The sequence below is a fragment of the Phyllobates terribilis genome, unplaced genomic scaffold, assembly GCF_046119375.1.
Source record: "Phyllobates terribilis strain yellow unplaced genomic scaffold, ASM4611937v1 Scaffold_4__5_contigs__length_816908805, whole genome shotgun sequence".
NCBI lineage: Eukaryota > Metazoa > Chordata > Amphibia > Anura > Dendrobatidae > Phyllobates > Phyllobates terribilis.
The window spans coordinates 425,370,462-425,385,541 of NW_027362764.1; the positions used below are offsets into that span (position 1 = coordinate 425,370,462).

At 43.2% G+C, this 15,080-nt stretch overlaps 1 protein-coding gene across 1 annotated transcript in view; it reads left to right on the forward strand.

Moving 5' to 3' along the window:
* The first annotated feature begins 2,567 nt into the window (after positions 1 to 2,567).
* Positions 2,568 to 15,080, forward strand: part of LOC141264665 (uncharacterized) — an 80,296-nt gene continuing 67,783 nt past the window's right edge. The window contains exons 1-3 of the mRNA XM_073676935.1: positions 2,568 to 2,758; positions 2,875 to 3,089; positions 3,491 to 3,991. Coding sequence (XP_073533036.1) covers positions 2,894 to 3,089; positions 3,491 to 3,991 — 697 coding nt within the window. The 5' untranslated portion in view covers positions 2,568 to 2,758; positions 2,875 to 2,893. The remainder of the gene's footprint in view (positions 2,759 to 2,874; positions 3,090 to 3,490; positions 3,992 to 15,080) is intronic.

The window sequence follows — 15,080 nt, forward strand, 5'->3', positions numbered from 1 at the left end:
TTGGTTTCATCAGTCCAGAGGACCTTCTTCCAAAAAGAAATTGGCTTCTCCAAATGTGCTTTTGCATACCTCAGCCGACTCTGTTTGTGGCGTGCTTGCAGAAACGGCTTCTTTCGCATCACTCTCCCATACAGCTTCTCCTTGTGCAAAGTGCGCTGTATAGTTGACCAATGTACAGTGACACCATCTGCAGCAAGTTGATGCTGCAGCTCTCTGGAGGTGGTCTGAGGATTGTCCTTGACTGATCTCACCATTCTTCTTCTCTACCTTTCTGATGTTTTTCTTGGCCTGCCACTTCTGGCCTTAACAAGAACTGTCCCTGTGTTCTTCCATTTCTTTACTATGTTCCTCACAGTGGAAACTGACAGGTTAAATCGCTGAGACAGCCTTTTGTATCCTCCCCTGAACAACTATGTTGAATAATCTTTGTTTTCAGATCATTTGACAGTTGTTTTGAGGAGCCCATGATGCCACTCTTCAGAGGAGATTCAAACAGGAGAACAACTTGCAAGTGGCCACTTTAAGTAGCTTTTCTCATGACTGCATACACCTGGCTATGAAGTTCAAAGCTCAATGAGGTTACAAAACCAAAAAAAGTGCTTTAGTAAGTCAGTAAAAAGTAGGTAGGAGTATTTAAAACAAGAAAATGATAAGGGTGCCCATACTTATGCACCTGTCAAATTTTGTTTGAATGCAGATTGCACATTTTCAGTTAGTACAATAAACCTCATTTCAAGGCAGAAACATTACTGTGTCCAACAGTTATTACATATATCAAACTGAAATAGCTGTTGCAAAAACACCAATTTTTATAAAACATTAAGCTTAAGATTAATAGGGGTGCCCAAACTTTTTCATATAACTGTACTTATTTTTTAATAGAAAACATTTTTAGTTGTGAATGTATAATAAATGTACATAAAATCCAAATATATTATATAGCAAAGGCAGGTAGGTTAGAGTTCTGATTAGGTGCACATAGCTATTTCTGCACATTTACAGGCTTTGTGCTCACCCTAGTAAGTCAGTTGGGGGAAGCTGACCAGAGTGGATTGTATTGCAGCTAGAGACAGAGAGACATCAACAAACATAAATGTATTTTATTGGGATTTTATGAAACATGCCAACACAAAGTAGCACATTTTTGTGAAGTGTAAAGGAAGGGATACATGGTTTTCTAAATCTTTTAAAAATCGAAATCTGAAAATTGTCATGTGCATTTCGATTCAACCCTCTGTAGTTGGATACCCATAAATAAAATCCCGAGATACCATTTGCAGGAGTCCAACTGTGTGTAATTTACTCTCAGTATAAATACAGCTGTTCTGTGAAGGTCTCAGAATTTTGTTTGAGAACATTATGGATCATACATCATAATGAAGGTCCAGGATAAAGTTGTGCAGAAGAATAAAGCAGGGTTAGGTTATAAAAAAATAGCACAAACTCTGAAAATCTCACAGGACACTGTTTACTCCCTCTTCCAAAAATGGAAGGCATATGACACAACTGCAAACCAACCAAGACATGGCTGTCCATCCTAACTGACATACAAAGCAAGGAGATCAGCCAGAAAGCATTTGGTCACTCTGGAGAAGCATATGAGATCCACAGCTCAGGAGGTAAAATCTGATGTTCATGGAGGAGTGGCAAGAATAAAGCCATTTTTGAAAGTAAGCCATAAGAAGTCCCTTTTGCTGTTTGCCAAAAGCCATGTAAGGACACATCTAGCATGTGGAATAAGGTGCTTTTCTCAGTTGACAACAAAGTAGAAATTTTTGGGCTAATTGCAAAACGCTATGTGTAGTGGAAAACAAATACAGATCACACTGAAAATACCATCCATACAATCAAACTGGGTGGTGGCAGTATCATTCAGTGGGGAAGTTTTTCTTCAGCAAGGAGAGGCAAGCTGGTCAGAGTTGATAGGAAGATGTATTGAGCTAAATACAGGGCAATCCTGGAGGAAAACCTGTTAGAGACAGCGAAAGACTTCAGACTGGGGCATAAGTTAAGCTCCAGCAAGATAACGACTCTAAACACACTGCCATTGCTACAATGGAATGGTTTAGATTAAAGCATATTCATGTGTTTAAATGGCCCAGTCAAAGTCCAGACATAAATCCATTTGAATCTGTGGCAAAACTTGAAAATTGCTGTTCACAGATGCTCTTAACACTAGAACTACTGATGGAGTCATTTTGACTCCTTTCACTTTTTATTTCTCTTCTGTGACTACATTTTTCAGAATTCCGGCTTGAAACTCGGTGACTTTTCCTCAAATATGATGTGAAAAAAGATTTTGTGAGAATAAATAATTTTGGTGAAAAATTTGTGCGTTTTTTTCAAAGTTTACCAAGAACTACTACTATATTTTGAGGTCCTTTTGTCACTAAATGTTGCTATAAAGTTTACCAAGAACTACTACTATATTTTGAGGTCCTTTTGTCACTAAATGTTGCTATAAAGTTTTGTGCATAATTTTTTCACTCTGTCTTATTTACCCTGATGTTCATATAGATGTAGTTCAATTTACATGTCAACTTTTCACATTTTCCTTGTGTTTTACCTGCTTGTATTACTGTGTAATGCTGAACAAAATAGCTTGTTTACTCTAGGCTCTTATCTTATGCTAATGAAGGGTGGTGTTTTTCTAAGGTCCTAGCAGTAGACAGTATTCTGGATAGTAACTTTACTTTCAGTTCAGCTGAAGAGACAAAGAGAACAGACGCAGACATACGAGCTCTGAAGACTCATACAGGTATGAATTGTTATGAAATAGTTTAGCTGTCTGTCAACTGATTCAGCCCACCTACTTTTGAAGGTGGCAGAACAGTTATTATTTCTTTTAGTTTTCATTTCATTTCTATTTTTCAGCAGGGAACTATATAGAATTATGGAATTTGTGAGGAATATGGAGAGAAGACGTTTGATAAAGCCTCAGGATATTCTGGCTACTTTGCAATCCATACCGGAGGATGAATCGGAATCCGAATTGCAGGAACATGTATTTGATTCTGACAGTGATAAAGATTTCATTCCTCAGAACATATCAAGTGAATCTGAAGACTCAGAAGGAACAAATCCAGAAGGTAAGTAGTTATGTGTATTTATTTGTTCTTCCACACACTGAGTTAGGGCCTGTGCACACTAGCAGAATTCTGGCTGAATAGCCATCTGGATATTCTTGCTGCAATACAGGCCGTACCTGCCCGCTCATGCCTGAAGCTCCGCTCCGAACCCCGGGCTGGAGCCGCTGTCAGGGACAGAGCAGCGCTTACTTACGCGCGAGCACGGCTCCGTCCCAGACAGCGGCTCCAGCCCGGGGTTCGGAGCGGAGCTTCAGGTATGAAACTCCGCTCTGTACCTGAGCGGGCAGGTACGGGCCGGATTGTGGGGAGAATATCCGGTCGGATATTCCGCCGCTAATCCAGCCAGTGTGCACGGACCCTTACAAAACAAAAATTCTAAATATTCATCAACTTTTTTACAGATATTCCAAGCACATCAACTGGGGATCGGGCTCATGCAGTTATGTTGCCTCGTGACCATCCTCCTGGTCGTGGACAGAAAAAATCAGCAAAACGTCCCAGAAATGAAAGAACAACAGATAACGATGGCGGCGAAGGTAATGCAACAACAAACACCAGAGAAGGCGAATCTGAAGGAATACTAGTTTCAGCGGATGGTATTCAATGGAAACCTGTTGAAATTGGAGAACACTTGCCTGGTAGGCGTGACAGCCAAAATATTCTTCGAGAAGCACCTGGCCCTACAGGATACGCCAGAAGAAATATCATTATCGATAGTCCTTTGAGCGCATGGCGTTTATTTTTTGATTCATATATATTGACACATATAAAGAACTGTACGCTTGCAGAAGCATGCAGGAACAACAATTTACAGTTTACTCTATCTGATGAGGAGCTAGATGCATTCATTGCAATATTCTATGCTCGTGGAATATCTGGCACGAACCGTCACTCGATTAGCAGTATTTGGTGTAATGACTGGGGAATACCGTTTTGCAAAGCGACAATGTCTAGGGATCGCTTTGTTGAAATTATGAGGTTTCTCAGATTTGATGAGAAATCTACTCGATCGGAGAGACTGCAAACGGACAAGTTTGCTCTATTTTCTATTGTGTGGGACAGGTTTATTGAAAATTGTATTGCGTGTTACAAACCTGGCCCATATAAACGGTGGATGAGCAACTTTTCCCAAGCAAAACTAGGTGTACATTTACGCAGTACATGCCTTCCAAACCAGATAAATATGGCCACAAATATTGGCTAGCTGTTGATAAGAGGAGCAAATATCTGGCAAATGGCTTCCCTTATCTAGGCAAAGATGACACACGCCGTGCTGAGGACCGTTTAGCTGACCATGTGGTAATGAAGTTATTGGACCCGTTTTTGAAAAAAGGTCGCAATGTTACAGCCGATAATTATTTTACTTCAGTAAAATTAGCTAAACAGCTAAAAAGCAAAGGAGCAACCATCGTGGGAACACTGAACAAGATAAGGCGAGAAGTGCCTAAAGAAATAAAATCCATGAAAGAGGAATTGTACAACACTAAAGTGTTTAGAAATGAAGACAATTTTACACTTACAGTATATCAAGGAAAGCCCAACAAAAATGTTGTCATTTTGAGTTCCGTCCATCCAGATGTTGTCGTTGCATCTGATTCCGCTAAAAAAACTCCAGAAACGGTAAAGTTTTACAATGAAACAAAATATGGAGTAGATGTAGTGGATCAGATGGCATGAAAATATACCACACGAACATGCACAAGGAGATGGCCTGTTCATGCATTTGAAAATGCCTTAGACTTTGCGGGTATAAATGCATGGATAATATTCAAGGAGATTACCCACCAAAAAATGTCACGCAAGGCATTTTTGCAAACGCTTGTGAGAGAGTTGAGTGGTCCTTATGTCACAGATAGGGAAAAGGGTTCCACGTCCCAAGTTTCTACATGCTCAGAAGTGATGGTTCAAACAAAATTTTGCCAGATCATAGAAAAGTGCAAGAAAAATAGATCTGTCGGAAATTGTAAGACTTGTGGTAAGTCTTTGTGTGGGCAATGTACTGCCATAAATCAAAGGCAATGCCTAAAATGCGAAACACCAAATGTTTAGAAGGTGAATTCTGCGCCATATTTTCATTTTTATGCTCCTCCACCTACATTTTCTCTGCTTTTTGTTCTTCAGTTGTTGTTTATATGTGTGCACTTGAATAAAAAAAATGTTTGAAAAACGTCTATTATAATTATTGTTATTTTCTGTAGAAAAATAAGAAAAGCAGAAAAAAAACAATCAAAAGCATTACTGTTGGATCTCACAATAATAATACATTACAAAAAATATAATTATTAATAAATAACCACAAATGAAACTCTAAAAATAAACGAAAACAAGCAAGGAGTCAAAATGACTCCTTTCAGTAGTTCTAGGCGGGGTCACGAGTCCAGTAGTCCTAGTGTTAATCCAATCTCACTGAGCTAATGCTAGCCTGCTAAGAAGAATGGGCAAAAAATTCATCCTCCCTAAAGTGCAAAGCAGGTGGTGACATGCCCCCAAAAAAACGTGTAGCAGTAACTGCAGCAAAGGGTGGTCCTACAAAAGTATTGACTCAGAGGTACTAAATACAAATGCACATCACAATTTTCAAGTTTATACTTTTAAAATATTTTAAAAATCATGTATCATTTCCTTTACACTTGACAAATATTTGGTACATTGTGTTGGTATATCACATAAAAGCCACATAAAAAATATTTAACTGTGAGTGTAGCGTGAAAAAAGGTGGAAAAGTTCATGGAGTATGAAAACTTTTTGAGGGCATTGTACATACTGTAAATTGAAGTCTTGATACTGACAATGTAAAAAAATGGAGATCTTAGGCATAGGTTCATAGCTTGGTTGACACAAATCTGAGAAGTCATATTAAGCGGAAGATGTAAGAGTGAAAAAAATAAATGCAATGGCTAAAAAGCACCCCAGGTATTGCAAATAAAATGCAAAGCTAAGAGCTTCATTTAAACCTTTATGTGACATTGTATCAAGTGTTATATAATCCATTTAGTTTCCTCCTCTATAATTGAGTTTATACGTCACCCCCCGTGGATACCCACTGTGGCAAGACAACTCACTCGGCCGCTTCCGGAAGTAGACTCAGGAACCCGGGTTTTCTCTGCAGACTTTATTATACGGCATAAAGCTCTGCAACTCCAGCAAAATAAACATGGCCGTACAGGAAAAACGACAAAACAAAAGATAAACTATATCACAGTCCATGTGAGGGTGGGGGAGATGGTTTTACCAGGGCGCATGGTAGCAGCCAAACTAGTGAGGAAGGTGCAGGAGCCCAGGAAGAAGTGGAGGACGAACTGATGGAAGACTCATCAGATGAGGGAGACCTTGATCACATTTCTGTTGTGCGAGGTTTGGGGGTGAGGGCAGAGGAAGGAAGCATGATTGTTACCTCGCCACCAACACAACAGGGACTTGGTGCTCCTGGATGCGCAAGACACATGAGTGCCGTATTGCTGCACTACCTGCAACATGACCCTCGAATTGTGAGAATTAGAAATAATCCTGACTACTCTGTTGCCACACTGTTAGATCCCCGGTACAAAAGTAAATTTGCAGAAATTATTCCTGCCATAGAAAGAGAGGCACGCATGCAGGAGTATCAGCAGAGACGGTTGCAGAATCTTACATGTGCTTTTCCCCAAAACACTAGTGGTGCACGTAGTGAGTCTCACAGTTCCAACTTGCCAACCGTGGGACCGTCGAGTGTTCAGCTCTCAAAACGTAACAGAAACACAGTATCTGCTGGTAACATCAATTTTGCGGAATCATTTCACCACTTTTTTAGCCCATCCTTTGCAAGGCCACAGGAGACAAGAAGTCTGACACATAGTCAACGCCTAGAGACGATGGTACAGGAGTATCTCCAAGTAAACGTGGAAGCCATGACTGTGTCACTGGACCCTTGCTCGTTTCGGGCTTCCAATCTGGATAAATGGCCGGAGCTCACCACTTACGCCTTGGAGATCTTGTCATGACCCGCAGCCAGCGTTCTGTCTGAACATGTGTTCAGCGCTGCTGGTGGTGTGCTGACAGATAAGCGCACGCGGCTCTCCACTGATAATGTAGACAGACTCACGTTCATAAAGATGAACAAATCATGGATCCAAAGCGAATTTTCTACCCCTGTGTCATTCTGGGGAGAGTAAAATCACCTCACCAACCATTTTTAGCTTTAAAATTACTAATCATGTTTATCTGTATCTTGGCTGGAAAATAATTTGGGCCTTGTAGCAGTGTGCAGTACTGATTCTATTAGGCCATCTATACTAAGCTCCACCAGAATTAAAATTACTAATCATGTTTATCTGTATCTTGGCTGGAAAATAATTTGGGCCTTGTACCAGTGTGCAGTACTTATTCTAATAGGCCATCTATACTAAACTCCACCAGATTTAAAATTACTAATCATGTTTATCTGTACCTTGGCTGGAAAATAATTTGGGCTTTGTAGCAGTTTGCAGTACTGATTCTATTAGGCCATCTATACTAAGCTCCACCAGCTATCAAATTAATAATAATTTTTAGCTGCATCTAGCCCGGAAAATAATTTTGGGGCTCCTAGATGCGCAAGACACATGAGTAGAGATGAGCGTTGTTCTACTCGAACTGTTCGCCAATCTCAAATTCGAGCTGTTTTGGGCGGTGTTCGAGCCGGTCGGCGAACACGAACAATTTGAGAAAAATTCGGCTGTTCGAGGTTATGTTCGATAACTGTTCGTGCACCAAAATCATAACTGGATTTTTTCTCAGTAATGATGAAAATTAATGTTAATACGCAGTTTGAGTGTACAGCGGGGCGGGGGGAGGGGCAGGGGATGGATCTCTGCAGGAACAATGAAGATCTCCATTTTTTTTTCTCTTTCCCGCATTTGCAGTGGGGAGGTGCAATCTGTCAGCCTATCAGCAGCGCACACACGGAGCGAAGTGCTTTTTTTCACACAAGCAAGGGCATGTGTGATTGGCAGTGTATGTCACATGTCCTTGCCATATAAGACCAAGCCATTTTCCCCGTCGCCACCATTTTCTCACTGCTGCAGCTGCGTGTTAGACGGCACCGCTGTTGCTGTGTGCGCTATACCTTGTTAATTTCAAGCCAATTTTCGCACAAATATACAGATAGCTTGGGAGTAGGGAATAGTTGTGATTGCAGTCCTTTTAAGGACTAGGTTACAGCATTTCCTACGACTTTTATCAGGCAGGTCTGTGCTCTTAAATAGATAGATTGTGGGAGTAAAGACTAATTGTAATTGGAGTCCTTTTCAGGACTAGGTTACATCAGTTCCTATCAGTTTTTGCCAGGCAGGTCTGTGCCAGTGCTGTGCAAGTTTTTTTCACAGCATTTGGCTGAATCTAGCAAAGCTAATCCTTTTTGGCCTATTGCAGAGTGTGTTAGTCAGTGGAGTAGCCTATCTGTGTTGCAAGATATACCACCTGTGTATAGAATACCAATTTTTTTACTGCACCTAGTGAAGTAAAATCTTTTGGGCATAGCATCATTCTATTAGTCCATCTATACTGACCTCCATCAGGTTGCAAACTGAATATAATTTTTTTCTGCATCTAGCTCTGAAAAAATATTTGGGCTTCTAGCAGTGTGTGGGACTTGGTCTATTAGTCCATCTATACTGACCTCCATCAGGTTGCAAATTAAAAATAATTTTTTTCTTCATTTAGCTCTGAAAAAATATTTGGGCTTCTAGCAGTGTGTGGGACTTGTTCTATTAGTCCTTCTATACTGACCTCCAGCAGATTGCAAATTGAATATAATTTTTTTCTGCATCTAGCTCTGAAAAAATATTTGGGCTTCTAGCGGTGTGTGGGACTTGGTCTATTAGTCCATCTATACTGACCTCCATCAGGTTGCAAATTAAAAATAATTTTTTTCTGCATCTAGCTCTGAAAAAATATTTGGGCTTCTAGCGGTGTGTGGGACTTGGTCTATTAGTCCATCTATACTGACCTCCATCAGGTTGCAAATTAAAAATAATTTTTTTCTGCATCTAGCTCTGAAAAAATATTTGGGCTTCTAGCAGTGTGTGGGACTTGGTCTATTAGTCCATCTATACTGACCTCCATCAGGTTGCAAATTGAATAAAAAAAATTTCTGCATCTAGCTCTGAAAAAATATTTGGGCTTCTAGCGGTGTGTGGGACTTGGTCTATTAGTCCATCTATACTGACCTCCATCAGGTTGCAAATTAAAAATAATTTTTTTCTGCATCTAACCCAGCCAATAGTTTTGGCCTAATACCACAGTTTGGCCACTCAGCTCTGCTCGGTTACCATCCATTGTTTTTTTGTGCAAACAACTCCAGAGTTGTGAATTAGTTAACCACCAAAATGAGTGGAAAAAGGCCTGCTGCTGGTGGAAAGGGGAATAGGCGTGTTGGGAAGGGGAAAAAAGGTTGTGTCCGTGGGGTAGGTGCAGAAGAAAGACCATCTTCCAGCCAAACTAAAATGTCTACTTCTTTTAGCGGACAATGTGATAAGATCCCTTTCTTACGGCCACGCCAATCGCTACAAATTCCAGATGAGGCACAAAAACAGCAGGTGCTTCAACGGATATCAAGTGCTCCTTTAAGTGGGCTCTCCTCCACATCAACTTCAACATCACAAATACTCCAGTCCTCAAAGGTGTCACCCAAATCGCACTTGCTTCCTCACAGCTCCCAAATCTCCAGCTGCCCGTCTGAGTATGAGGTAGAACAGATGGTTGAGTCTGCAGAGCTGTTTACTCATACTATAGCCTGGGAATCAGAGGTCGACTCCAGCGCTTCTGTGAATCCAGACGAGGAAATGATCTGCACTGATGCCCAGAATCTTTATGAGTCGGATCCAGGACCAGACGCAGAAGGTTCTGACCATAATGTAGACCCTCATTCCCAAACTGTAACTCCTGTTGGTGGAGACAATGAGGAAGACGATGATAAGACTCAAATACCTGATTGGAGCGACAACTTTAGTTTTTTGTCAGGGCAGGAACAGGTTGGCTCTGAGGACGACGGGTGTGATAACGCACAGGGTGATGATGATGAGGTCGGAGATCCCACTTACTGTCAACCCACAGTCAGCCAAGAGATGAGGTCAGCAGAGGAGGTGGAGGAAGATGCTAGTGACGACGAGGTCAGGTTGCGCCTTCCTGGACAGAGACGTAGTACTGGAAGCACGTCAACAACTGCATCCTCAAACACAACTCTGCCTCTCACCACAAGTCGTGGTGGCTCTTCAGGTCGCATGGGTGCTAAGCCTTGCATAGCCTGGGCATTTTTTCAGATCGATAAAGATGACCCAACTCGTGTTATCTGTAACATTTGTCAGCAAAAGCTAAGTAGAGGCCAAAAAATACATAGTTTGAGTACTTCATGCATGAACCGGCACATGGACATGAAGCATAAGTTGCAGTGGGAAGCTCAGTGTGCTACAATGCGGTCTAGCCGGCCGGGCCAACCACCGTCTGCCATATCTTGTGCATCCGCGGCCTCTTCATCCTCTGTGACTGGGGGGACAGCAGTCACACCTGTTTTGGGGCGCAGACCTGCCACCTCTTTACCCGCAACAGCCAGCGTGATTGGCAGGTCATCATTTTCTTTGGAGATGGTAACACCAGCTGGTCTTGAGCGCTGTCCGACATCGATAGCACCACCTTTGGATCAAGGCAACCTAACATGTCCGCCTGCATCTTCCTCACAGACCGGCAGTTTGCCGGGGACACCCTTATCAACCCCGTCTAAGCACAATAGCCAGCCCTCGGTCCCTCAGATGTGGACAAGTAAAAGACCACTTCCTCCTAGCCATGAGAAAGCTAAGAGGTTGAATTTCACCATCTGCAAGCTCTTGGCTACAGAAATGCTGCCTTTCCGCCTGGTGGACACAGAGGATTTTCGAGACCTTATGTCCGTCGCAGTGCCCCAGTACCAGATGCCCAGTCGGCATTACTTCTCAAAGAAAGGTGTGCCTGCGCTCCACCAGCATGTCGCACACAACATCACCTCTTCTTTGAGAAACTCTGTGTGTGACAGGGTGCATTTCACCACAGACACTTGGACGAGTAGGCATGGACAGGGGCGTTACATGTCGCTGACTGGGCACTGGGTAACTATGGTGACAGCAGGACAAGGGGCTGCTGTCCAAGTCTTGCCGTCCCCACGAGTTGTGCGTCAATCCTCTTTATGTCATTTTTCCTCCACTGCTTCTGCCTCCTCAACCTCCTCTCGGTCTTCCACCTGCACCCAAAGCCTGTCTGGTCATGCCACAAGCTTTCTAACTGCGCAGAAGGGATCCTGCACACCTCCTTACTATGCTGGCAGTAGGGCTCAACGTCATCAGGCGGTTTTTACATTGAAATGTCTGGGAAATGTGAGTCACACAGCTGAGGAGTTGTGGTCAGCTCTGGAGAACCAATTTCATGAATGGTTGTCTCCACTGGACCTGAAACCAGGGAAGGCCGTGTGCGACAATGCTGCAAACCTGGGTGCGGCCCTTCGCCGGGGCAATGTCACACACGTGCCTTGTATGGCTCACGTGTTGAACCTGGTTGTCCAGCAATTTTTAGCCCACTATCCCAGACTAGATGGCCTTCTGCAGAGGGCACGGTCGCTGTGTGCTCACTTCCGCCGTTCGCATCCCGCAGCTCAGCGACTTACATCTCTACAGAAGTCGTTGGGCCTGCCACTTCACCGGCTAAAATGCGATGTGCCTACCCGGTGGAATTCAACTCTGCACATGTTGCAGCGACTGTGGCAGCACCGACAAGCCCTGGTGCAATACGTTCTGACGTATAGCCTGGGCCAACGAGATTCAGAGGTGGGGCAAATCACGCTGGAGGAGTGGTCTCAGATCAGGGACCTATGCACCCTTCTGCACAGTTTTGAAATGGCGACGAAGATGTTTAGTGCTGACGATGCCATTATCAGCATGACTATTCCGGTGATTTACATGCTGGAGCACATGTTAAACAGAATTCGGAGTCAGGTGGTGGCACAAGAGGAGGTGGAGGAAGTAGAGGAGGAGGAGTTGTATGCGGAAGGGCTAACATCTGCAAGGTCCAGACGGTCGGCAGCACCAGGGCGGCAGGCATGTGAGGGTGGGGGAGATGATTTTACCAGGGCGCATGGTAGCAGCCAAACTTGTGAGGAAGGTGCAGGAGCCCAGGAAGAAGTGGAGGACGAACTGATGGAAGACTCATCAGATGAGGGAGACCTTGATCACATTTCTGTTGTGCGAGGTTGGGGGGAGAGGACAGAGGAAGGAAGCATGATTGTTACCTCGCCACCAACACAACAGGGACTTGGTGCTCCTGGATGCGCAACACACATGAGTGCCTTCTTGCTGCACTACCTGCAACATGACCCTCAAATTGTGAGAATTAGAAATAATCCTGACTACTGGGTTGCCACACTGTTAGATCCCCGGTACAAAAGTAAATTTGCCGAAATTATTCCTGCCATAGAAAGGGATGCACGCATGCAGGAGTATCAGCAGAGACTGTTGCAGAATCTTACATGTGCTTTTCCACAAAATACCAGTGGTGCACGTAGTGAATCTCACAGTTCCAAGTTGCCAACCGTGGGACCGTCAAGTGTTCAGCACTCAAACCGTAACAGAACCACAGTATCTGCTGGTAACATCAATTTTGCGGAATCATTTCACCACTTTTTTAGCCCATCCTTTGCAAGGCCACAGGAGACAAGAAGTCTGAAACATAGTCAACGCCTAGAGACGATGGTACAGGAGTATCTCCAAGTAAACATTGAAGCCACGACTGTGTCACTGGACCCTTGCTCTTTTTGGGCTTCCAATCTGGATAAATGGCCGGAGCTAGCCACTTACGCCTTGGAGATCTTGTCATGCCCCGCAGCCAGCGTTCTGTCTGAACGTGTGTTCAGCGCTGCTGGTGGTGTGCTGACAGATAAGCGCACCCGGCTCTCCACTGATAATGTAGACAGACTCACGTTCATAAAGATGAACAAATCATGGATCCGAAACGACTTTTCTACCCCTGTGTTATCCTGGGGAGAGTAAAAGCTTGATGATTGGTTAAAATCACCCTACCAACCGTTTTAAGCTTTCAAATTACTAATCATGTTTATCTGTATCTTGACTGGAAAATAATTTGGGCTTTGTAACAGTGTGCAGCACTGATCCTATTAGGCCATCTATAATAAGCTTCACCAGATTTAAAATTAAAAATAATTTTTAGCTGCATCTAGCCCGGAAAATAATTTTGGGGCTCCGAGATGCGCAAGACACATAAGTGCCTTCTTGCTGCACTACCTGCAGCATGACCCTCATATTGTCAGAATTCGAAGTAATCATGACTACTGGGTTGCCACACTCTTAGATCCCCCAAACTTTTCGATCAACCTTTTCATTTTAATAAAGACCAAAAAAATGGTCATTTTTGAAATTATAAGCGTTAGCAGGTTGTTAGAAACTGAAATCAAACAGTTTTCAACTCAAAACTTTATTCTAGGTGATGTTACATTTTCACATAGGACCCCTTGTTCGAAAGGAGCTTCTGAACTCTCTCGTCCATTGAATTTGTCAGGTTTTGGATGGTTTCTGCTTCAATTGTTTTGCATGAGGACAGAATACCCTCCCAGAGCTGTTGCTTAGATGTGAACTGCCTCCCGCCATCATAGACACTCCTTTTAATGATGCTCCAAAGGTTCTGAATGGGGTAGAGGTCAGGGGAGCATGGGGGTCACACCATAAGTTTGTCCCCTTTTATGCCCATATCAGCCAGAGATGCAGATGTTTTATGTGCAGCATGAGATGGTGCATTATCATGCAGAAAAATGATCTTGCTGTGAAATACACGGTTCTTCTTCTTGAACCATGGCAGGAAGTGCTGTTTGAGAAAATCCACATACATTATGGAGTTCATCTTAGCGCCTTCAGGGATCCTAAAGGGGCCGACAATCTCTCTCCCCATGATTCCAGCCCAAAACATTACTCCACCTCCTCCTTGTTGGCGCTGTAGCCGTGTTTGCGTGGGGTGTCCATCAACCAGCCATCCTCCACTCCATTCATCTGGACCATCGAGCGCTGCACGGCACTCATCCGTGAACAAAACAGTTTTGAAATCAGTCTTCATGTAATGTTTGGCCCACTGGAGCCGTTTCTGCTTGTGTGAAGTGGATAGAGGAGGTCGACAGGATGGCGTATGCACAGCTGCAAACCTCTGAAGGACCCTGCATCTTGTTGTTCGGGGGACGTTGGAGGCACAAGCAGCTTCAAAAACTTGTCTGCTGCTATGACAAGGCTTTTTTGCCGCTGCTCTTTCAACCTGACGTAATTGCCTGTAGGAAAGAGTCCTCAATTTGCCCTTATCAGCACGCACACGTGTGTACTGTGAATCAGCTACATACTTCTTGATTGCCAAGACACTTCATCCTGATCATCGCACAATGTTGATTGTAGTCATGCCTTGACCTAAACACTCCACAATTTGTTGCTTCTCAGCAGCCGACACATCCTTTTTCTTTCCCATTTTGGCAGAAAATGTAGGCTGCTTAATAATGTGAGAGAGCCTTCTTAAGTAGTCTTGCCTTTCATTGGACACACCTGCCAAACTAATTAGCACAGGTGTCTGCAATTGCTTACAGTGATATAAAGAGCCCTGACACACATCACCATCAATGAGTTTAACTGACAAACAAACAAATTCTTCCCTTATCACTCCTAAACACTTTTTGCATAATAATTTGGAACGCGGTGTACATGTGCTTTTCCACAAAACACCAGTGGTTCACGTAGTGAATCTTACAGTTCTAACTTGCCAACCGTGGTCTGTATGGAATTGTTCAATAAAGGGCCCAAAATTAAGATAACATAGATGGGAGAGGTCTCTATGAATAGGAATTCCTAAGTATTTGATACCCTGTGAGGGCCAGGCAAAGGGAAAGTTGGACTGGATGGAATCCTATATGGATTTAGGGAGGGAGACATCGAGGGCCTCAGACTTCGCTGCATTGATTTTAAAATT